The sequence below is a fragment of the Globicephala melas genome, chromosome 10 (genome assembly GCF_963455315.2).
Source record: "Globicephala melas chromosome 10, mGloMel1.2, whole genome shotgun sequence".
Classification (NCBI taxonomy): Eukaryota; Metazoa; Chordata; class Mammalia; order Artiodactyla; family Delphinidae; genus Globicephala; species Globicephala melas.
Genome location: NC_083323.1, coordinates 7,428,883 through 7,450,841, shown reverse-complemented (window position 1 = coordinate 7,450,841; position 21,959 = coordinate 7,428,883). Strand labels below are relative to the sequence as shown.

At 57.5% G+C, this 21,959-nt stretch overlaps 1 protein-coding gene across 1 annotated transcript in view; it reads left to right on the top strand.

The window, feature by feature from the left end:
* ZC3H7B (zinc finger CCCH-type containing 7B) overlaps window positions 1-21,959 on the top strand; it is a 53,612-nt gene that overhangs the window by 18,553 nt on the left and 13,100 nt on the right. Inside the window, exons 2-13 of the mRNA XM_030855837.2 lie at window positions 1,946-2,004; window positions 5,154-5,187; window positions 5,320-5,517; window positions 6,346-6,504; window positions 8,855-8,935; window positions 9,762-9,818; window positions 15,267-15,309; window positions 15,958-16,151; window positions 16,529-16,850; window positions 17,707-17,765; window positions 18,580-18,679; window positions 20,488-20,649. Coding sequence (XP_030711697.1) covers window positions 1,952-2,004; window positions 5,154-5,187; window positions 5,320-5,517; window positions 6,346-6,504; window positions 8,855-8,935; window positions 9,762-9,818; window positions 15,267-15,309; window positions 15,958-16,151; window positions 16,529-16,850; window positions 17,707-17,765; window positions 18,580-18,679; window positions 20,488-20,649 — 1,462 coding nt within the window. The 5' untranslated portion in view covers window positions 1,946-1,951. The remainder of the gene's footprint in view (window positions 1-1,945; window positions 2,005-5,153; window positions 5,188-5,319; window positions 5,518-6,345; window positions 6,505-8,854; window positions 8,936-9,761; window positions 9,819-15,266; window positions 15,310-15,957; window positions 16,152-16,528; window positions 16,851-17,706; window positions 17,766-18,579; window positions 18,680-20,487; window positions 20,650-21,959) is intronic.

Genomic DNA, 21,959 nt, shown 5'->3' with positions numbered 1-21,959 from the left:
AGACACTTGCAGAGGTTTTGGCAGGAGGGAGGGGCGGTGCTGGAGGACACACACTTCCGCGGTTGTCGGACTGTTGCTCTGAGCCAGGCGCTCTGCACGAGTCTAACCTCTCAGGACAGCCAATGCGGTGGGAGTGCCATCAGCCCCACTTTCCCCATCAGGAATATGACTGAGGTCCAAAGTCACATTGTGTGCACATGCTGGCCTTCACACCCAGGTCTGAGTCCAGAGCCCTGGCCCAAGGCCCTGGCAGGGCAAGCAGGCGTGTAGTGAGCCCTTGCCAGTGGCCCTGGCCCTGCCTGGGGTGGGGAGCTGCTGTGCGCGACAGTGTTCTGGGAGCCTGAAGACGCAGTGTGGCTCTACCCATCCTGGGAAGGACAAGCGGGAGGAGGGAGGTTCTGGTGGCCTGAGCTCTTGGCTCCCATACTCTCGTCTCCTTGGAGCCTCACGGACACCCTGCTGGCCCCGGGCCACACGGCGTCTCACAGCTCAGAGTGTGGGGCAGGATGTGGCCCTTGACAAGCTGGGTTCCAGCCCTGTTTGCCCGCTCACTGGTCGAGTGACCTTGGGAAAGAGAGTTCACTTCTTCGTGCCCCACTTTCCTCATCTGTAAAACGGGCTTAGTGACCCCTGACTGCTTACCTTATGCGAAGACAACGTTGTAGAACCCAGGTGGCAATAAAGGACAAGGAAGTAGAGAATTTTTGGAAGGTGTCAATTGGATACACTTGCTGCCTCCCCAAAGTAGCTGGTGTTTTTCACACCTTTTTACACCTCTTTGCCAGTGAGGCAGTGAGGATCCACTCCCTGTGTCCGCATACCGGCCCTCTGTGGATGCTGTGCGGGGGCCGAGGTACAAAGCGTCCCCCAGTCCCGGGCTGGGCAGTCCCACCTCCCGGCCTTGCCCGTATCCTCTTGCAGTAACGGTTTGATGGGGCAGAGCATGGAAAGGGCCCATGAATGGCTGGGGCAGAAGGTGCTGGCCAGCTGGGCCGTGGGCACCCCAGCCTCAGATTCTGACCCGGGGAAGGCCCAGCCCCCTCCTGGCTGTCACTGCGTGGGACCAGCTGACCTCCATGGTTGCAGGGAAGGGGAGCCAGGTGGGCTGTCTGTATCTGGCCATGAGCTCCCAGCTCCCGGGGGCTCACCCTGGAGGTACCAGACCCCTAGCTGCTCTGTCTGAGCCTCCCTTCTCCTTAAGCACCCCCGCCTTCAGTTTTCACTCCCTTCATCTCCGGAGCACATCCCTGTACGAGTTCAGTGCCTTTCACTTGCTGTGCAACTTTGGGCCATCCCTCAGCCTTGCTGAGGCTCCGTCTCCCTCATCCGTAACGTGGGGAATTCCCTCCACCTCGCCGAGATGGTGCAGGTACCGGGCCACCCCGGCCTGGTGCAGTGGGGGCCAGCCAGCTCATGAAGGGGGCTCCCTGAGCTTTGGTTTCCTCCTTGGTAAAATGGGGACAAAATGACACTCGCCTCATGGCAGATTCAGTGAGACCCTCGTACAGAGTGCCTGGCCCACGTGTGGTGCTACATTGTAGCTGTGATCATCGGCATTGTTTTTCTGTGTCTCTTCTCCCCAAACTGTGCTTAGTGGTGAAACAAGGTTTCTCCCTTGAACTTGAGGGTATCCCGTGCAGTATTGCAGCCCCAGCCATGCATGGGAAAGGGCAGGTGGCCTCCAAGCAGGCTGGGCCCATCAAAGTCACTGTGCAAACTCAGGGTCCAGTGGGATGTGGGTGTGGAGGGCAGAGCTGTGTACCTGGTTCAGACACTTTGTGTAGACCTCGAGACAGGTCACTGCCCTCGGGGACACTCCTGCCACCCGCCCTGGCACCTGTGAGGTGGGGTGAGCACGGGAGTGAGGGAGCACACGTTGGGGGCTTGGGGGTTGGACGGTGACTGGCCCCCGCTGACTGCCTGATGGACTGTGTTCTCTCCCCAGAGACTGATGGAGAGGCAGAGACGGAAAGCGGACATCGAGAAGGGGCTGCAGTTCATTCAGTGAGTGTGTGGTGGGCCCGGCTGGGCAGGGTCCTCTGAGGCATCCCCAGAGCACGCGCTCTCAGGCTGCCTGTGTGTTGGGGAGCGGGGAGGTGGGACAGGCTGGGAAGGGGCTGGCATGGCAGGGGCCGGAGTTACCCCTAACCCTGAGCCGTGAACCTGCCCCGCACATCTGCGCTCCCTGGCCCTGGTTACCCTTTGGTCTCATCTGGCATATCCTTTTACTCTCCGCCTCCATGCCTGCTCCTACGCTCCCTGTTAATTCTCTTGCTTGTCTGTGCACATCTTATAATAAATCCCTAGTTCTTGCTTACTGAGCATGTCTTTCTGGCTCCGTGCTGGGCCCTTCACATCCGTCATCTCTCTAATCTTCACAGCAGCCCAGTAAAGCAGGTGGTCTTGTCTCCGTTTTGCAGATGAGAAAACTGAGGCTCAGAGAGGTTAAGAAACGTGTTTACAGTCACACAGCTATTAAATGACGGAATTCTAACCTGGGTCTCGCTGTCTCCAAGCCCACCTCTCTTTGCATTATTTGCCCCCTGTACCCACATGCCGTGTTTGTTTTTTCATCTTTTTCTTTACACGTAAAATATTTTTACTCACCCTTTTCTTTTCTCTCTCTGAAATGGACCCTCAGAGGCGTGTTTATCGTGGTGCTAATGAAGCATAAGCTCCTGGCCCCTCGCTTGCGCGGGTCCTTTCTGAAGCCCCGAAAGGCTCCCTAAGCAATTCTTTGTTTCTCATTTTGTGTTCTTTTTCTTAAGTACGACTCCCCACAGAACTGGGATTTGCATCTACACACCCTCATATACTCCCCAATTTTGTTCTCTCATAGAGACCTGCAAAACGCGACCTGCCTTTACACACACACACACACACACACACACACACACACACACACACACACACACACACACACGGTCTGCTCCTGTTTATATTCACACACCACGCTCTCCCTCAGCTTGCAGCACAGCCACTTTTCCTGGCTCCGGCCGGCTCAGAGCTGCCCTTCACTGGGGGTTCTTCTTCCATGTGGGCAAGGGCTTTGATTTTGGGAAAGTGCCTGAGTTTTATTCAGAGGCCGGTCTGGTGAACAAGGCAAGCCTTGGGAATTCTGTCTTTTTAAAAAATTTTTACTTTACATTGGAGTATAGTTGATTAACAATGTTGTGTTAGTTTCAGATGTACAGCAAAGTGATTCAGTTATACATATACAAGTATCTATTCATTTTCAACTTCCTTTCCCATTTAGGTTATTACAGAGCAGAGTTCCCTGTCCTATACAGTAGGTCCTTGTTGGTTATTTATTTTAAGAATTCTGTGGGTTTTTTTAGTAAATTTATTTATTTTTATTTGTTTGTTTTTGGCTGCATTGGGTCTTTGTTGCTGCACATGGGCTTTCTCTAGTTGCGGTGAGCGGGGGCTGCTCTTTGTTGCGGAGCACAGGCTCTAGGCATGCAGGCTTCAGTAGTTGTGGCACGTGGGCTCAGTAGTTGTGGCTCACGGGCTCTAGAGCACAGGCTCAGTAGTTGTGGCGCACGGGCTTAGTTGCTCCGCAGCCTGTGGGATTTTCCCAGACCAGGGATCGATTCTGTGTCCCCTGCATTGGCAGGCAGATTCTTAACCACTGCGCCACCAGGGAAGTCCCAAGAATTCTGTTTTTAAGTCACTGATTTTTGCGGAGCTGGAACTGTGAGCCCCAGACCTAGATCCACATCCCAGTGTCCCTGCTTCCTGGTGGTCTCAGTGCCTGAGAAATGGAGATGATGCCACTTCCCTCCCAGGGTCGTTGTGCTTGGGATAAATGTTAGCCTTGTGTCCTCCTTCCCCTTCCCAAAGGGGAGCTCTGAGAAGGTTTAGCAACAGGCTTCTTGGGAACCCGTAGGTTGGTCTCCTGAGGGACTGCTTTGCAGCATACATAGTAGGACCTGCTCCTTTAAAAATGACTGTTTCCTCACGTACCGACTTCATGTGCTTAGCAAACGTTTATTAGGCACCTCTGGGCACAGAGCACCGTAGGAGCCATAAAGTGGTCTGGACAGGTGGGTGGATGGCTTGTGTAGAGCCTTAAACACCAGGATGAGGCGACCTTGAGGACGGGGTATGACCTATTGAAGACGAAGCTGATGCTGGAAGAGGAGAGGCTGGAGGTGGGAGACCAGTTAGGAGGAGAGTGGTGGGGCCAGTGCTGGGGCAGGAGGGCCGGGCCCTGGTCTCTGATGGTGGGAGGCAAGTGAGAGGGCGGGTGACTGGCCCCGCAGTCATAATCAGGGACACCTCCTCCCACACACACAGGGGACCTCCGGCATCTCCTCTCACCACTTGTCACTTACTAGCTTAGGCTGCTCTTTTTCGCCCAGGTGTTCGCGGTGGCTCCGGGCAACAGAAAGAGCCCCAGCCCTGCCCTCTGGCCCTGGCTCTGATCTGCTCTGTGACCTTGGGCAAGTCACTGCCCCTCTCTGAATGTCTGTTTTCCCCTCTGTGACATGAGAGACCAGAAGACAAACCCCAGCTCCCTTCCAGCCCTGCCATTTAGCCTCAGAGATGTGCGTCAAGGCTCCTGGGCTGACGCTTTCTTCTGTACTGAGCTGGCATTGCTTTGGCCATGGGCAGGAGAGGGTGCATAAGACCCCATCTGCTTTTCTGAGTCTGGCATAAGGGGTGAGGTTCTGAGTGCCGGGCCTTGGCTGGGGTTGTGTGGGTTTTGCGGGCAGGGACACAAGTGCAGAGACTCCCAAACTAAGGGGCCCTGAGGTGGACTTTGGGTGCCACCCAAGGGCCTGCAGTTGCAGGTTTGGTCTGGGGGGACATGGTCGTTCCCAAGGGCTGGTTTCTTAGGCAGAGGACAGCCAGCTGGAGCTGGAGCACTCTCTCAGCATCTGCACCTGGGAAAGCCTGGCTGCCAGGCCCTGGGGCAAACACAAGACCTTCATCCAATCTTCCGTCGGAAACAGAGGGCCAGCATGGTGTTGATTTAAGGAGAAAAAACTGCTATCCCCTGACCCCAGTCCACAAGGTGATGTCTGAGGTCCGAGCTGGGGAGCCGGCTCTAGGCACAGTCTCTAGTCTGAGGCTCTGGCTCCTGGGCCTCCGGGAGGCTGGGAACTCTGGGCCCACCCAGAACTTGCGTCCTTCTCCTTTTCCTATAGGTCGACCCTACCCCTGAAGCAAGAAGAATATGAGGTGAGCTTCAGGGGCTGGGCTGGGGGAAGGTGAAGGGCGGAGTGTCCCTGGCGGGGGGCTGGGGGCCCGGGTGCCAGGGCTGGGGCTGAGTGGAGAAGGCCCCCTGAGCCACCCTGCACCCTGCCCCGGCAGGCCTTTCTGCTCAAGCTGGTGCAGAACCTGTTTGCTGAGGGCAATGACCTGTTCCGAGAGAAGGACTACAAGCAGGCACTGGTGCAGTACGTGGAGGGGCTGAACGTGGCCGACTACGCCGCCTCTGACCAGGTGGCCCTGCCCCGGGAGCTGCTGTGCAAACTGCACGTCAACAGGGCCGCCTGCTACTTCACCATGGTGAGCTCCTCTCCTGCACCCGCTGCCCTGACTGGGCCCCCGCCGCCGTGAGCCTCTGCGGCTCCACCGTCCGCTCCCGTGGCTCTCGACCCCAGCGCACAACAGACACACCTGGAGAGCTTTTACAGGGCTAATACCTAATAAAAAAAGGTTTACATGACATTGGTGCCCAAGCCCTCCCCCAGATGAGTTAAGTTAGACTCTCGGGGTGGCCTGGGCCCTGGCAGGAGTCTGTGGGCCGTCAGGGCAGAGGGCTGCTGCCCTCATCGTGTCCACCGCCTCTTTCTGCAAACCTCTCCTGCCCCTGCCCCTGGGTGCCTGCCCCCCTTACGCCCTCAACCTTACTCCTCTCTCCCGACTTCCAGCTTCCTCCTCCTTCGCTCCTCCCTCAGTCTCCAGCCTCCTCCCCCTCTCTGTCCTCGCTCACTGACTCAGTCATTCCCTGACCCTGTGGGAGCCCTGCCGTGGGCTCTGCAGAGGATCCAGCCCGTTCTGGATAAACGGGTCTGCCCGATGCCCGTTCCCACCGTTCTGCACGCTGAGCTGCCTTCCGGATTTCGGTCCGTGGTCTGCTGAGTGACCGGGCTCATCACTGTACGGTTTAAAGGCCTTTCCCCTCCATGTCCTGCCAGTGCCCCACAGCAGCCCCTTCAGCTGGACACACGGGTGCCCTCGACTGAGCCTGAACGCCAGAGCTGTTTCCCGGAGCTCTCCAGCCCCTCCCTGATACCCTCCTCCTCTGCAGGGAAGGGAGGCTGGTCCTCAGTCCAGGGGGAGGCAGGAGGCTGGGGGAGGGAGGGTAACAGGCTGACCGCTCCTCTCTGGCAGGGCCTGTATGAGAAGGCGCTGGAGGACAGCGAGAAGGCACTGGGCCTGGACGGAGACAACATCCGGGCGCTGTTCCGCAAGGCGCGGGCCCTGACCGAGCTGGGGCGCCACAAGGAGGCCTACGCGTGCAGCAGCCGGTGCTCCCTGGCCCTGCCCCACGTGAGTGCGGCCCTGCAGCCTTGCCCGCAGAGGCCAGGCTCCCAGCCTTCTGCACTGCCCTCTCTGGGGCCAGGCACCACACCTCTCTGAGCCTCACTTTCCTCCGCTGAGACACTGATATTAACACCAGGCGTTGCTAAAAATACAGTGTGTATTGACCTACTTAATCCTTGTGACAATCCTTAGAGATAGAGATAGACACTATTATTATCCCCATTTTAAAGATGAGGAGACAGAGGCACAGAGAGAAAGAAACTTACCCAGGATCCCGGCTAGTGGGTGGCAGAGCCGAGACTTGAACCCAGGCAGTCTGACTCTTAACTTCCACACTCTGAGAGTACAGGGTTGCAGTGGGCACCAAACGGGGTGCCACACGTGCGGGGACCTGATGTCCAGGCTGTCATCAGGTGGGGACAGTCAATGGGAAAAAAAACAATCGAGGGTCTTGCTTGCCCCAGCCCACACACAGCTGGACACACAGCCCCCCATTCATTCGTCAGCTTAACAACTGTTTACTAAGTGCCCACGGAGTGCCCAGATCTGTGCCTGTCAGGGACCCACAGTCTATTGGGAGACAAATGGAGACAAGCCTAGGGTCTAGGCCTGGCTTCACTACAGAGCCCTGGCATGATCTCAGACAAAGCACCGCCCCTCTCTGCACAGCAGTTCCACATCTATAAAGTGCCCTTCCTACTTTATCTCTGAAATAATGGGTGTGAAAGGGCTTGGAGAAGGGTAAATGCTGCCCAGGAAGGGCTGAGAGAGTTCAGGAGTGGTCAGGATCCTGGAGGGCTCCCTGGAGGACGCAGGGCTTGAGTGGGGCTGGAAGAAGCAATTTGGGTGGGCAAAGCAGAAAGGCTGTATGCACAGTGATCAAGGATGTCAGTTGCAGAGAACTGGCCTGTGTTTGGGTTCTAATCTTGAGTCTGCCACCTACTAGCTCTGTGACCTTGGACACACAGTTTAGCCCCTCTGAATCTTAGTTTGCACCCCTATAAAGTGGGGGTGGTAACATACCATGCATCATAGGGCTGTGCTGAGGATGGAATCAGAAAATCACACAGGGCAGTTGGCACAGTGGCTGGACACAGTAAGTGTTCAGAACATTCACTGGTATTATACTTTCTATTTATTATTCTTGCTTCTCCAATTAAGTTTACTTCACAATTGAGAACCTCTCTTATGACCCAGCGCCCAACCTGTACGACATTCTCCAGCATCTGAAGCAGGTCCACATCTGGGTCCCATGACTACCCACTTGTTGGGGGACAGGGTGGCTCTCACCCCACTGTACAGGTCAGGGAGCTGGGCCCCGCGAGGGCCGGTAACTCCCCTGAGAAAAGTATCCAAACAAGGACTTCTGGCTTCGAGTTGGAGAATTCCCCCACTTTCCAGTCCTTATGGGTAAACACTGACTGGGCCCTGCTCCTTGCTGGGCATCAGGACCAGAGGTGACCCAGACCCTGGACTCTAGGAGTTCGTCGGTGAGGTGGGGAGGTCGACGAAGGTACAGGATCCCCGTTGTCCCTTTGTAGCCCGGACTGCAGTCAGTTTCTCTGTTTACTGATTGGTCTCCCCACTAGACTGGAGCCTCTGTGAGGCCTGGGCCCCGTCTGCCCTGTGGTTGTGGTGTCCCCGGCCCCTAGCTTGTGGCTGGCACACAGCACACAGAAAGTAGTACAGACCTGGAGGGAGGAAGGAATGCAGGTTCTGTAACAGCACCAACCATGGGCCAGGCGCGTTCTAGACTTCACACGGCCTTGCTCCTTTGGGCCTGTGTTCCATCCCTGTGACCTCACTTGCAGACAGTTCCAAGACATTTTTTGGTGAAAGAAGCAAGTTGTAGAACAAATAATAGGTATGATATGATCTCACTTATATTAAAAAAAAGAAAAAAAAACCCACAAAGCAAAACTAAGCATCCTTTGTCGTCCATATGCGCGTACACAGCAGCACTGTTAGCTGTGCTCCCCCTGGGGAGGAGCCTAGGGTGAGGGTGGGGCTGATCCAGGGAAGCAGTTGCTCTTCCTCTAACATTTCAGCCTTCTACAGTGACACTGTTACTTGACGAATTGTGGAAACAAAAGGAAAATATTGAAATAAAACCCCCAAATTATTCCTGTCCACTCCCCACAACACAAGGAAAAACAGAAGCACGGGTTCCTGGCCCCAGCCCTACCACGCACTGGCTGTGTGACTGGGGCAGCCCACGTCCCCTCCCAGGGTCCTGCTTCCTTATCCATAACCTGGGGTAACAGGGACCCCCCCTTGCAGGGCTGCACAGGTGTCCGGAGCACAGCTCGTGAGTCAGGGCGGACTAACCACCCTACCCTGTGTCTTTCCTTCCCAGGATGAGAGTGTAACTCACCTTGGTCAGGAGCTGGCTCAGAAGCTTGGGCTGCGAGTTCGGAAGGCGTATAAGAGGCCCCAGGTAGGCGGGCCCTGGGCGCTGGGGCCTGGGCGGGGATGGAGATGGGGAGACCTGAAGAGGGTGACCAGGAGCCTTTGGGAGATGTGCATGAGGGGGCCGGGGCCAGGACAGGACAGAGGGGGTGACAGCAGGTGTTCATCCCTGTGTTGGCTGAAAGCCCTGGGACGACTTCCAGAACCTTTTGGCAAAGGAAAGGACAGCCAAAGCTTCTAGCTCACCTTAGACACCAGCCGTGCAAACCCTCTCCGTCCCCTGCCCTGGCCGATTTCAACACCCTGGAGGTGGCCTCCGTTGAAGCTGGCGTCCTTTAGCCTCGTGTTCTCAAATCACCCCTGTGTGGTGCATATTTGAAATGTTGGTACCTGTTTGGCTCGTTCAGATCCACGTGCATTCATCTGGCTCCTGCATTTGGCCAGGAAGCTGCACGCCGGGGAGGGTATGGCTCTAGAGTCTCTGCCGTGACCTTGAGCAAGTTAGTTCTTCTCTCTCCACCCTCTTCTCCGCATCTGGGATGTGGGGGAAATTATGCCCGCCTCAGAGGGCTCCTGGGGGATCAAAGGGAGAGAGGTTTGAGGTGGTGCCTGGCACAGTGCCGGGCTCACAGTGGGAGCGTGTACGTGGAAGTCCTCTGCCCAGGCCATGGTTGCAGGGAGAAAACGCCTGAATCTGACCCAGGTGACTCCCTGCAGGCCTGGGGGCAGGGAGCTCAGAGGGCACCACGGACCCCACCCGCCTGGTTGGGGCTCCTCTGCTGCCCCGGCTGGTGGGACCGTGAGCACATTCGCAGAATCGTCATCTCTTCCCACATCTCTCCAATCTCTGGCAGGAATTGGAAACCTTTTCTCTGCTCAGTAACGGCACTGCGGCTGGTGTGGCAGATCAGGTAGGATGGAGACCAGGACCCCGAGCCTCCCTCCCCCACCCCAACCCGCCCCAGGACCAACCTATCTTGGTTCAACCATCATGAGAGCTTTGGGTTCATTCTCTGGGATATAAATGACCGCAGGCAGCAGGGCCAGAGGTATCACACTGAAGGGTTGGGCTCAATCTGTCCTTGTCCCCACTGCTGCAAGGCAGGCCCCTGCCTTGGGAAGAGGGGTGAGTGACAGCTTGGGCCCAGGCCAGGGTCTTGAGGGAAGTCCTGGGACCCACAGCACCTCCACGTCCCAAGAGGGGCCTCCTGTGACCACAGGGGCAAAGTATGGGGATGAGCTGTGGCTGCCGGTGCTGGGAGTGGTCACGCAGGGGGACCGTCGGGGTACCCTCACTCGTGGACCCCTGAGAAAGAAAACAAATGGCAGCAGGCAGGGTGGGAGTAGGAAGGAGGGAGAAAGGCAGTTGAGACCAGACCACCAGGCCTCGTCCTGGTTGGGGGCGGGAGTGGCAGGGCCCAGCACACACATCACACCCCACCGCCCGCCATACAGGGACTGCTCAGGTGGACTTGGGAAGGGACAGGCCGGAAGAGCGTGGATGGCGGCTGGTGCCCTGCCTCTTCGTTGTACGTAAGGGGAGAGTGAGGCACGAGAGTGAGGAGGGGACTTGGCCAGTGTCACACAGTTGGCCCCCGTCCCCCAGAGCATGACAACACTTTCATTCATTCACTCAACAGACTCCCAGGGGACCACTTCTTGCCCCTGAGCTGCCACTGGGCCAGAGCTGAGTTAGGCGTGTCCTGGCCCCTGGGGCCTACCAGGCTGCAAGGGAGGCAGATGTGGACCTGCCTGTGTAGCAGTCACGATGGTTTGTAACCAAAAATCATTAGGCCTGGCACCTACTGGGTCCTCAAAAAAATAAAATTAAGTGAATGTCTGAGTCTGTTCAGGCTACTGTAACAAGATGCCGGGAATTCCCTGGCAGTCCGGTGGTTAGGACTCAGCGCTCTCACTTCTGGGACCTGGGTTCGATCCCTGGTCGGGGCACTAAGATCCCGCAAGCCGTGAGGGGCAGCCAAAAAAAAAAAAAAAGCCATGTATTGGGTGACTTATAAACAAAAGAAATTTGTTACTCACAGTTCTGGAGACTGGGAAGTCCAAGATCAAGGTGCTGGCAGATTCGATGTCTAGAGAGGACCCACGTCCCGGTTCATAGATGGTCTTCTAGTTGTAACCTCACATGAGGGGCGGAAGGGATCTCTCTGGGGTTTCTCTTATAAGGGCCATAATCTCATTCATGAGGGCTCCACTCTTATGACCTAATCACCTCCCGAAGGCCACACCTCCTAATACCATAATTTTGGGGGTTAGGATTTCAACATATGAATTTCTGGGGGACAGACATTCAGACCATAGCAGTGAGTGAATGAATACATAATCGCAAATAATTTCACAATGCCTGGAGGGAGGTGCTGTTTACCCACTATTACAAAGGAGAAACTGAGGCGTAGAGAAGTTAGGAGACTTGTCTGAGTTGGTCCAGTATGTGCCAGGCACTGAGCTGGGGCCTGGGTACGTACGTGCTGAATAAAACAAACATGCTCCCTGCCCTCGAAGAGCTCACAGTCCAGGGCAGATGGACACTAGCCGTTTCTGGTTACAAACCATGAGGAGAGCTCTAGAGGCAGAGGGTGGGGAGCTGTGGGCCACTGGGCCTGGGAGGCCTGATTTAGACTGGGCATCAGCAATCTGTAAGCTGAGACCCGAAGTCGAGAGTAGGGCAGGGGCAGGGTGTGTGGGTAGAACAATTCCAGAGGGCAAGGTGTGTACAAAGGCCCTGAGGCTGGGAGGAGCTCAGAGTATAGGAGGGACCAAGTGGAGGGGGCCCAGTGGGGCTGGAACAGTGGATAGAAGCCACAGTACCTAGTCCCTGGTGAGGTCTTCATCGTAAGAGTGTTGGGAAAGCACTGAAGGCGGATAGCACTGATTTCATTCATTCATTCAGAAGATATTTATTGAGTGCTTCTGTGTGCCCGTCATAGAATTGATCTAGGCACTGGGGACACAGCAGAGGGAGAAACAGCCAAAGAGCCCCACCCTCATAAAACTTGGTCTAACTGGGGGAGACAAACAAAAAGTGGTAAACAAAAAGTGACCAGTGCCTTGGAGAAGGGAGCTGGGGAGGCCAGGCTATTGGTGGGGGGTGGGTGGGTTGCAGGGTTTTTAAATTTTATTTATTTATTTATTTTAAACCTAACTTTTTTTTTTTAAGATTTTTTTTTTATTTGGACCATTTCTAAAGTCTTTATTGAATTCGTTACAATATTGCTTCTGTTTTATGTTTTGGTTTTTTGGCCGTGAGGCATGTGGGCTCTTAGCTCCCCAACAAGGGATCGAACCCCCACCCCCTGCACTGGGAGGCAAAGTCTCAACCACTGGACCGCCAGGGAAGTCCCTGGGTTGCAGTTTTAAACAGTAAATAGTGAGAGGGCGATACTTGAGCAAAGACCCAAAGGAGATGAGAAGTGAACTATGAGGAGGTCTGGGGGACCAGGCAGAGGGAACAGCCAGTGCAAAGGCCCTGAGGCAGGAGTGTGCCTAGTGTGTGCGAAGAACAGCCAGGAAGCCAGCATGGCTGGAGGGGGCTGTGCAGGGCTCCTCTTCCCTCCTGCCAGTGGTGCTGGGGAGGCAGGGAGTCATCCAGGCAGATCCTATCCAGAGTTCCCAGATCTCGGGCTCCTGCCTCATTCCTGGAGCCAGAGAAACTAGGGCTCCCTTTTGTTTTCTGCTGATAGTGGCACGATTGTGCATTATAGGGCAACTCTGGGGGGACCCTGGCTGGGTACGTTATGGGGTATCCCCGTTCCTTCCTTCTCTTCCCACAGTGACTGCCCTGGTTCAGGTCACATCCCACTCTTCCAGGTCGTGGCTGGCCTCCCCTTCTGGGGGAGTGTCTGGACTGTCTGGACTCTTCCTCCTGTCCCCCAACACTGCTGCTGGATGAACTCCGACAGCCTGGCCTCGTGGGGCTCTCCCCAGCTTAGAAACCCTCAGTGGTTGTAAATTAAAATATCTGAGGGACTTCCCTGCTGGTCCAGTGGTTAAGACTCTGCACGCTTTCACTGCCCGGGTTCAACCCCTGGCTGGGGAACTAAGATCCAACAAGCCGCACAGTGCAGCCGAATAAATAAACAAATAAATAATAAAGTATCTGGGCTTCCCTGGTGGCGCAGTGGTTGGGAGTCCGCCTGCCGATGCAGGGGACACGGGTTCGTGCCCCGGTCCGGGAAGATCCCACATGCCGCGGAGCAGCTGGGCCCGTGAGCCATGGCCGCTGAGCCTGTGTGTCCGGAGCCTGTGCTCCGCAACGGGAGAGGCCACAACAGTGAGAGGCCCGCGTACAGCAAAAAATAAATAAATAAATAATAATAATAAAGTATCTGTTTAAAAGTACTGTTATTAATCACATCCGGATACTGTAGCCTGACATTCAGGCCACTCTATGGTCTGCTTCCAACGTCCCTCTCTGTCCTCACCATCGTCTCCTCATGCGCCAGACGATGTGTGCACACCCATCCCCTTGGCTCCGTAGTGAGCTCACTTGAGAGCGGAGACTTGGGGGTCCTCTCACTGATGGCGTGACCTAGAGGAAATGACGTCATGTCCTAGCCTTAGGTCCCCTCTGTACAAGGGAGATGACAGTTGTGCCCGGTTCCCAGGGTGGTTGTGCGGATGGGATAAGGGCGGTGGTGCCCGAGGCAAGGCCAGTCCTCGCACCCCTTCCCTCCAGCCAGCTCACAGGTCTCTTCCGGGACCAGGGACAGGGAGCCTGCCTGCCGGTCCTTGCGGGCAGCGAGGGGGTGCGTAGTGTGTCAGCTGCTCATCACAGCAAGCAGAGTGGCACTGGGCACGTACAGCAGGTGCTCGGAAGATCTTTGTTGAATGACTAAATGACCATGGCCAAAGGGCCACAGCAGATGTGGGTGGAATGCCCAGCTCCACAAGGGCCAACCCTCGGTGTCCACGGAGTCTGCAGCCAGGGGACCACAGATGGTGCCGTGCGTGGCAGTGGGTCTGCCTGCCAATGCCGGGGACACGGGTTCGTGCCCCGGTCCGGGAAGATCCCACATGCCGCGGAGCGGCTGGGCCCGTGAGCCATGGCTGCTGAGCCTGCGTGTCTGGAGCCTGTGCTCCGCAACGGGAGAGGCCACACCAGTGAGAGGCCCGCGTACCGCAAAAAAAAAGAAAAAAAAAAGGAGGGCTGTGAGTTCTAGAACCAGACAGAGCCTGAGGCAGCCTTGGCTTCAGTCTCACCTTGGATGTCACAGAGCCAGGCTGGCAGGATTGGGGCAGGTGGAGAGGAGGGAGCAGCTCGCACAAAGGCATGCAGGCAGGTGGGGAAGTGCACGCCACAACCCAGAGCTAGACACGAGCCAGGCGAGTCCACTCGGGCCAAATGTGGAGGCCGGTGAACGAGAACACTAGTTCACCCAGGCCAGCCTCCTGGTGGCTTGGATTTAAAATTCGATGCTACACGTTTAACAAACACAGCACTTCCTGTGTGTCAGGCACAGTTCTAAGCTCTGTACAAATGTCAAGTGATCTCATCCTTTTTTTAAAAGAATTATTTATTTATTTATGGCTGTGTTGAGTCTTCGTTGCTGTGCGCGGGCTTTCTCTAGTTGCGGCGAGCAGGGGCTACTCCTTGGTGCAGTGCACGGGCTTCTCATTGCGGTGGCTTCTCTTTGTTGTGGAGCACGGGCTCTAGGCGCACGGGCTTCAGTAGTTGTGGCACGTGGGCTCAGTAGTTGTGGCGCACGGGCCTAGTTGCTCTGCGGCACGTGGGGTCTTCCTGGACCAGGGCTCGAACCCATGTCCCCTGCATTGGCAGGCGGATTCTTAACCACTGTGCCACCAGGGAAGTCCCGATCTCATCCTTTTTACAGTAGAAGGAGGTGGATGACTGTATCATCCTCACTTTACAGATAAGGAAATGGGCCCAGAGGGGATGAGGAGCTTGGCAAGGCCATAGGGCGAGCTTGGGCCCAGCTTTCCCTCCAACAGAAGGTCCACGGGTGGCAGTGGGATCCCACCTGGGCTGGCTCAGCCTGGGGCTGTAACTGGGGGAGGGGACCCTGGTGATCCAGGAGCGGCACTTGCAGCTTTGAGCTGCGAACTCTCCCTGCCTGGAACATGCGTGGAGGGCTCTGTACAACACCTCCCTTGACGGGTGAGGAAACGGAGCTCAGAGGTTATATCCCTTCCCCTGAGGGCATTCCGGCAAGGGGCAGATGCGAGGCTTGTCTGACCCACTCCCCCTGCCTCTGGCCTGTGCCCATCCAGCCCCCTGGTTAATTAGCATCAGCAGTAGTCACTTGGGGAGGGGCCTTGAGGGCCGGGCACCGTGGCCTTCCCAGCCTGTGTCTGTCTGACCTGCCCTGTCCTCTTCTCCACAGGGATCTTCCAATGGATTGGGGTCCATAGATGACATCGAAACAGGTAGTGTCCCTGACCTGAGGGGACGGGGTGGAGATGGGCCCTGGGGAGAGCTCAGCCCCTCCCTGCCAAGACCCCGGGAGGTCAGATGGGTCAAGCACCTGCCATCCCCGGCCCTGTAGACAGGGCTCCTGGGGGCTCCCTGCCCTGGGGACTACCTGAAACATGAAAGAATAGTGGGTTCAGGAAAACAGACTCCCCTGCAGGGCGGGGAGAGCGTCCCTCCAGCCTGGGAGGGTGAGGGGCTGCCTCAGTGGGGTAGCAGTGGCCCTACCCCCTGCCGGGAGTCCACCTTTCCCCAAGTCCTCCTCTCCCTTTCTCTTCCTCACTGGCTTCCAGGAGGGGTCACATTTTAAAAGTGTCCTTGAGAGAGGGCATTGCATACCCCAGAGGTGGACTATTCAGGCACTGACCAGGCCCATCAGAGGAACACTGCAGAACGAAAAGGCCCCTCTCCCACCCCATGGGGCCTCCCTTCGCTACGGCCTAGCCTCCCCCGATGGGGTCAGGCCAGCAGGGCAGGCAGGGCTCCTGGCGGAAGCCAGGGAAAGGGGGGAAGGTGTTGGAGGCGGACCTCAGGCCCTAGGACACCACCCCCAACTCCCACCAAGCAGGACCCCCTGCAGCTACTGAGCCCACCCCCATCCACAGACTGCTACATGGACCTGCGAGGCTCCCCGGCCCCCCTCCCCTCCCCACCCCCCATGCCCCTCTTCCCTCACGTTCTGGACCTGCTGGCCCCCCTGGACAGCAGCAGCGGGGCCCTCCCCGGCACCGAGAGTCTGGATGACTTCTCCGATGGGGACGTCTTCGGTCCGGAGCTGGACACCCTCCTGGACTCGCTGGTGAGCCGTGCTGCCCCCTCCTCTTCCCAGAACCCTTCTCCCCGCCGGGACCCCATCACATCCATCCTCACGTCCTGTGTCAGGGGGAGGGAAGGCCCCATCTCACGTCGCAGTTGCAGAAACTGAGGCCTCGGGGGTAGGGGAGGGACTCGCTCTGGATAGAAACACAAAAGTGCAGAACGTGGGTCCAGAAGGGACTGTAAAGATCCCTGTGGCTCCACCTGTGGGACAGGTGGGGACTGAGGCCACCAGGCGGGGGCGGGGGGGGCGAGGTGGGCGGGGCGAGGTGAGGTGGGGAGCCTCACCTGGGCCTGCCCAAGCCTGGGCACTCGCGTTCTCCAGCCCCTCCCACTCCTCCCTCTGTTCCCACCTTGCAGTCTCTGGTGCAGGGCGGCCTGCCTGGCAGCGGCGTGCCCAGCGAGTTGCCCCAGCTGATACCCGTGTTCCCCGGCGGGACCCCGCTGCTGCCACCTGTGGTGGGCGGCTCCATCCCCGTCTCCAGCCCACTGCCCCCTGCCTCCTTCGGCCTCGTCATGGACCCCTCCAAGAAGCTGGCTGCCTCGGTGCTGGATGCCCTCGACCCGCCAGGCTCGGCGCTGGACTCCCTGGACCTGCTGCCGTACTCAGAGACCCGACTGGACACCCTCGACAGCTTCGGGTCGACCCGTGGCTCCCTGGACAAGCCCAGCTCCTTCATGGGTGAGGCCTGGAGGGGCACGCTCACCCCCACCCCCTGTGCAGTTGGGACTATAACTCTTGTTCTGCCTCGTGGTCTGGGGCCACGTCTTCCGGCTTTGTGTCTCCTGCAGTGCTCAGCACAGCACGGGGCTGAGGCCTGAGGGGCTGCGTGTCTTGTTCAAGGTCAAAGAGCAGGGCTGGGGTAGTCCAGGATTCCAGGCTCGCAGTGTGGTGCTCTTCACCCAGCCTTCCAGGGCCCTGGGTTCACCAGATGGGTGCGCGGATGGTCCTGAGGCTGGGGGAGGGGGTGCCAGGTCGTGGGCCCCTCCAGCACCGCTCTGGCCTAGGGACCCCGTGAGGAAACAGACCCGCCTGGGCCTCTGCAGGGTCGGCCTTCCGACAGTCGGACCTCGCTCAGGGCGCTCACTGCCGAGTGGGGTGCGTGGGGCTGCAGGGGGCACAGATGGGCTTCACAGAGACTTCCTGGAGGAGGTGATAGCTGAGCAGGGTCATGTGCTGGCAGAGGAAGCAGTGCGACACAGGCCTAGCAATAGAGGGCCTGGCGGATGAGCAGAGGAGCTGGCCGGAGGGGGAGTGGGTTGGGGGCCTTGAAGGCCTGAGGCTAGTCTCACCGGACCCGCGAGCCAAGCTGAGGAGCTCGGGCTTTCTCCCGGGGGCTATGGGGGTGCAGAAGGTGTAAGCACAGGGTGGACACGCCCAGGCTGAGACATTTCTCTGTCCCCGGGCGGTGGCCCAAATGGGAGAGGATGTGTGGCCTGGATGGCTTCTCCTAGTTAGAAATACGGAAGAGAAAGTCCTCGGAGGGTCCTTCTGCCCTTCAGAGCAGGGCAGGTGACCCCTGTGTCTTCTTGCCCAGAGGAAGCCGACTCCCAGGACCATCGTCCCCTGAGCGGTACTCAGAGACCAGCCCCCTCGGTGAGTGACTCGGTGAGAATCGGTGCGCAGGTACCTCGTGCTCTCCGGGGGACGGAGGGGAAGTGGTTGTGGTCTCCAGAGTCAGGGGTGAGCCCTCAGCGTGGGATAAGGTGCTGCATCCCCCAAGGAGGCCAAGAGCGGACTGGCCAGAGATGGTCTCTTCCCAGCCCTTCCAAATCCTTCCTGGCCCAGCCATGTGCTGGGAGGGTGAGCAGAGGGTACCACCCGCCCTTGTCTGGCCAAATCGGACATCAAGGCTCAGAGGAGTTAAGTAACCTCTCCAGGGTCAGTAACATCCGCGGTCTCAGGACTCAGCCAGGTTTGAGTTGAGGAGAGCGCTTGACCAGGGCTTAGGCGGCCTGTACTCTGGCCTTGGCCTAGACACTAGCTGTGTGGCCCTGGGGAAGCCACCTAACCTCTCTGAGTTTTGCCGTCTTCCCCATCTGTTGATGCCTTGGGGGCTTCGGAGAAAGGATGGGAGTGGGGGAGGGCCTGTGCTTAGGCCCCAATCAGGGCCACTCCTGCTTCTCCACTTTCATGTTGGGTTTTAACTCAAGGAAAGATTCTGGGCCAAGGTCACTGTCACCCGTGCATCGCCACTAGGCTGATCTAATCCTGCTGGATTCTTGGATCATGTTACAAGGGGCTGCCCAGCTGGGAGGGTGGAGGAAGAGGGAGGGTCCTGGGCTGCAGTTCTGCTCTTGGGTGGGATTGGGGGATGTCACAGTGCCCCCCAGCCTCTGGTGCCCAGGCTGGTTCTGGTGGCACCGGCCATCGTCCAGCGCCCCAAATGGCCAACCTCCCCCTGTCACAGCCAGAGCCTTCCATGCCCAACACCGCCTTGCTCATCAAGAACCCCTTGGCTGCCACCCACGAGTTCAAGCAGGCGTGCCAGCTCTGCTACCCCAAAACAGGTAAGGTCACACCTTCATACTCCACCCCTCTGCCCAGAGATGCTGGGAATCTCAGGAGTGTAGAATCCCAGAATGACAGAATCCCAGTGTACCAGTCAGAGATAAGCATGGGAAGACAGAAGCCCCACCAGCTACTCCGAGCAGACAGGGATGTCATGTGGGAGGCGGCGACTTTGAAAACTGCCAGAAAGCCTAGAGGAGTGGAAGCCCAGAGATTCCACCGGGCCTTTGGGCTACTTCTCCACAAGCTGAAGCCCAGAAGCCAGGGTCCGCCGCTCTCACACAGAGCCCAGGGGGCTGCCGGGATTGCTGGCCAGCATCACGGCCACCCCACAGCCCAGAGGCTGAGGAAGACAGGGTCCAGCTGGCTGCTGCGAAAACACATCTGCCGAGGAAAGGCGGCCTGCACCTCTGTGCACATCCTCTCCGTCCACCTCTTGCTGGGTGAATTCAAACCTTGCCTAGAACGCAGAGGGCAGAGGAGTCTGGGAAATGTACTTCCTAGGCTTCCAGCCCTCAAATCCAAGGGAGACTGTAGGAGCAATTCAAAGTAGATGCCCAGTGTTGGTAGACACTTTTCAGCACACCTAGAATTTCAGAATTCTAGAATCATCTTTTTTTTTTTTTCGAATTTATTTTTTTTGGCTGCGTTGGGTCTTTGTTGCTGTGCGCGGGCTTTATCTAGTTGCAGAGAGCGGGGGCTACTCTTCATTGTGGTGCGCGGGCTTCTCATTGCGGTGGCTTCTCTTGTTGCGGAGCACGGGCTGTAGGCTTGTGGGCTCAGTAGTTGTGGCTCACGGGCTCTAGCGCGCAGGCTCAGTAGTTGTGGCGCACGGGCTTAGTTGCTTCGCGACATGTGGGATCCTCCCGGACCAGGGCTCGAACCTGTGTCCCCCGCATTGGCAGACGGATTCTTAACCACTGCGCCACCAGGGAAGTCCCAGAATTTCAGAATTCTAGACTCTAAGACTTGCAGTATTTCATTTGCCAGAATCCCATAGTTCCGACATTTTAGAATATTCTCTTGGTATCTCAGGGTTACAGATCTTACCAGTCTAGAGTTCTCCCTCTCAGAGGTGCTGACGTTGACAGGACACGCATGTCACACGCATGTCACCCCTGACAGAGCCGTCCTGCCAAAGCCCGCGGCCCCGTGCGGATGGGCAGCAGAGCGCCGTCTCGCTGGGTGGCTATGCCCGTGAGGAAGTTTCTTCCTTGCAGACCACACCAGCCTCCCCGATCCGCACGCCCACTGCTCGCTGCCCCCTGTGCTGGGGAAGCAGAGCCGCTGCACACCTGGTGCTGGCCCAGCCACGTCACGTGGGTCCCCACAAGGGACCTTGGTCCTCTTGGTCTCTTTGGAGAGACCCCCCCACCCCATTGTTGGGGAGAGGAGGCCTTTGGTCAGAAGATTTGAGAGCACCAGGGAAGAGGTACAGGAGCAGGGGAAGGAGGCTGAGTCTGGCAGCGCTTTTCCGGGGCAGGAAAAGACAGGGACAGAGCCTGCTCTCTGCCAGGCACTGTCTTCATCATTTGTTCTAAAGAAACACTGAAGTGGTCAGGCTCACTATAGAGTCGGGGTGGTGGTGGAAAGGGGGTGGGTGCTGAAAAGGGGCTCCCCTCTGCCCAAGCCCCCTGTCCCCAGGGAGCATATGGCAGGGAAGAGATGGCAGGAGCTGGCGGGAGGCCCAGGGGAAGGAGGCGGGCTTTTAGGCAGCAGGGCGGCCAGTCCCCATTGCTCGGGCCCGTTGGCTGTCACCCTTCAGTTCTGCTTCCGGAACCAGTCCCTGTCCTCCCTGCCCCCACAGGCCCCAGGGCGGGCGACTACACCTACCGTGAGGGCCTTGAGCACAAGTGCAAGCGGGACATCCTGCTCGGCCGCCTCCGGAGCTCCGAGGACCAGACCTGGAAGCGGATCCGGCCCCGGCCAACCAAGACCAGCTTCGTGGGCTCCTACTACCTGTGCAAAGGTGGGTGGGCTGCAGCAGGGGCAGGTGGCACGGCCCAGGCCCAGCTTCTCACGCCCGGCCGCAGCTCTGCTTCTCATCACAGGCAGACAGGTAGACAGACAGGTGTGGTCCATGAAGGAGGGAGTCCCATCTCAGATCGAGCAGCTCCTGCCCTGACCAGCTCCACAGACAGGTGGGAGTGTTTGGATGTTACGCTCAAGCTGGGGCCTCACCAGCAGAATGCGCTCCCGGGTGCAAGGCTCAGGTGGTTCACGGAGAGCTAGTTTCTGTTACACTGCAGGGTCCCAAAGGGCTGTTGGAAGGATATGGAGAGAGAATCCATGTAAATCACTGGGGACTGGCCCACAGTGAGGGCTTGATAAATACTAGCTTTTAAAATTTAATAGGTTGTTGTCATTTTCCTCACTTCTGGCTCATGTCATTTGGTTGACATTTAGTGGACATTTGGCAGGTACCTCATTTGCTTTCTTCTACTCCCCAACCAAGCATCTCGGTGCAGTCTGCACAGCAGGACATAAACAGTCTTGATACTGTTAAGTGTTCTATAGTGTCGCCCTTCTGTACCCACCATCACACATCCTCATGACAGCTCTGGGTGAGGAAGGAGACTTTGGGAGTCCGCTCCAGGCTCCGCCTTTGTCCCCCGACCCAGCCCGTGGCAGTAGCCCACCCAGGCTTTCTGGATCAGCTCTTTGTCTGCCCAGGTGGATCTTAAAGACTTGTCATTTCTGAGCTCGCAGGCCCCCGCCAGCCATGCCCTGGCCAGCGTGGATGGAGTCCCAATTCTACGAGGCCTACAAGTCCCCGTCTGCCCTAAGCATTCCCCAGATACGCTGAACCCTGACTCCTTTGCACATGCTGTGCCCTTTGAACTTGGTCATCCTCTGCTCCTCCTTCAAGCAGCACCTGGATCTTGGGAAGCCCTTCCCTGCAGACCTCCCCACTGGGTGTGGAGCTGGTCGCAGTGCAGAGCAGTCTGTAAGGTCACCTGGCCATCCGGCCTGCTTGTCCTCGTGTGCCTGCAAGCTTGGCAGGGGGCTGGAATGGGGCAGACTTAGAAAGAGGGTGAGGGAGGGAGAAAAAGAAAGAAAAACAGTTCCCACCCCCAGGAAATGGCGGGTCTCTGAATTATAAACCTGCTGCCTTCCCTGCTCCCTGGCCCCCAGGAGTTTTATTTATTGTTTCACTTAATCCACACAACAACCGTGTTCTCTGTTTATGGACAGACAGCTAAGGCTCAGGAATAACGGGATCCCAGCCCAAGTCTGCTGGACCCCAAGGCCCATGCCTTCCTGAACCAGTGGTATATT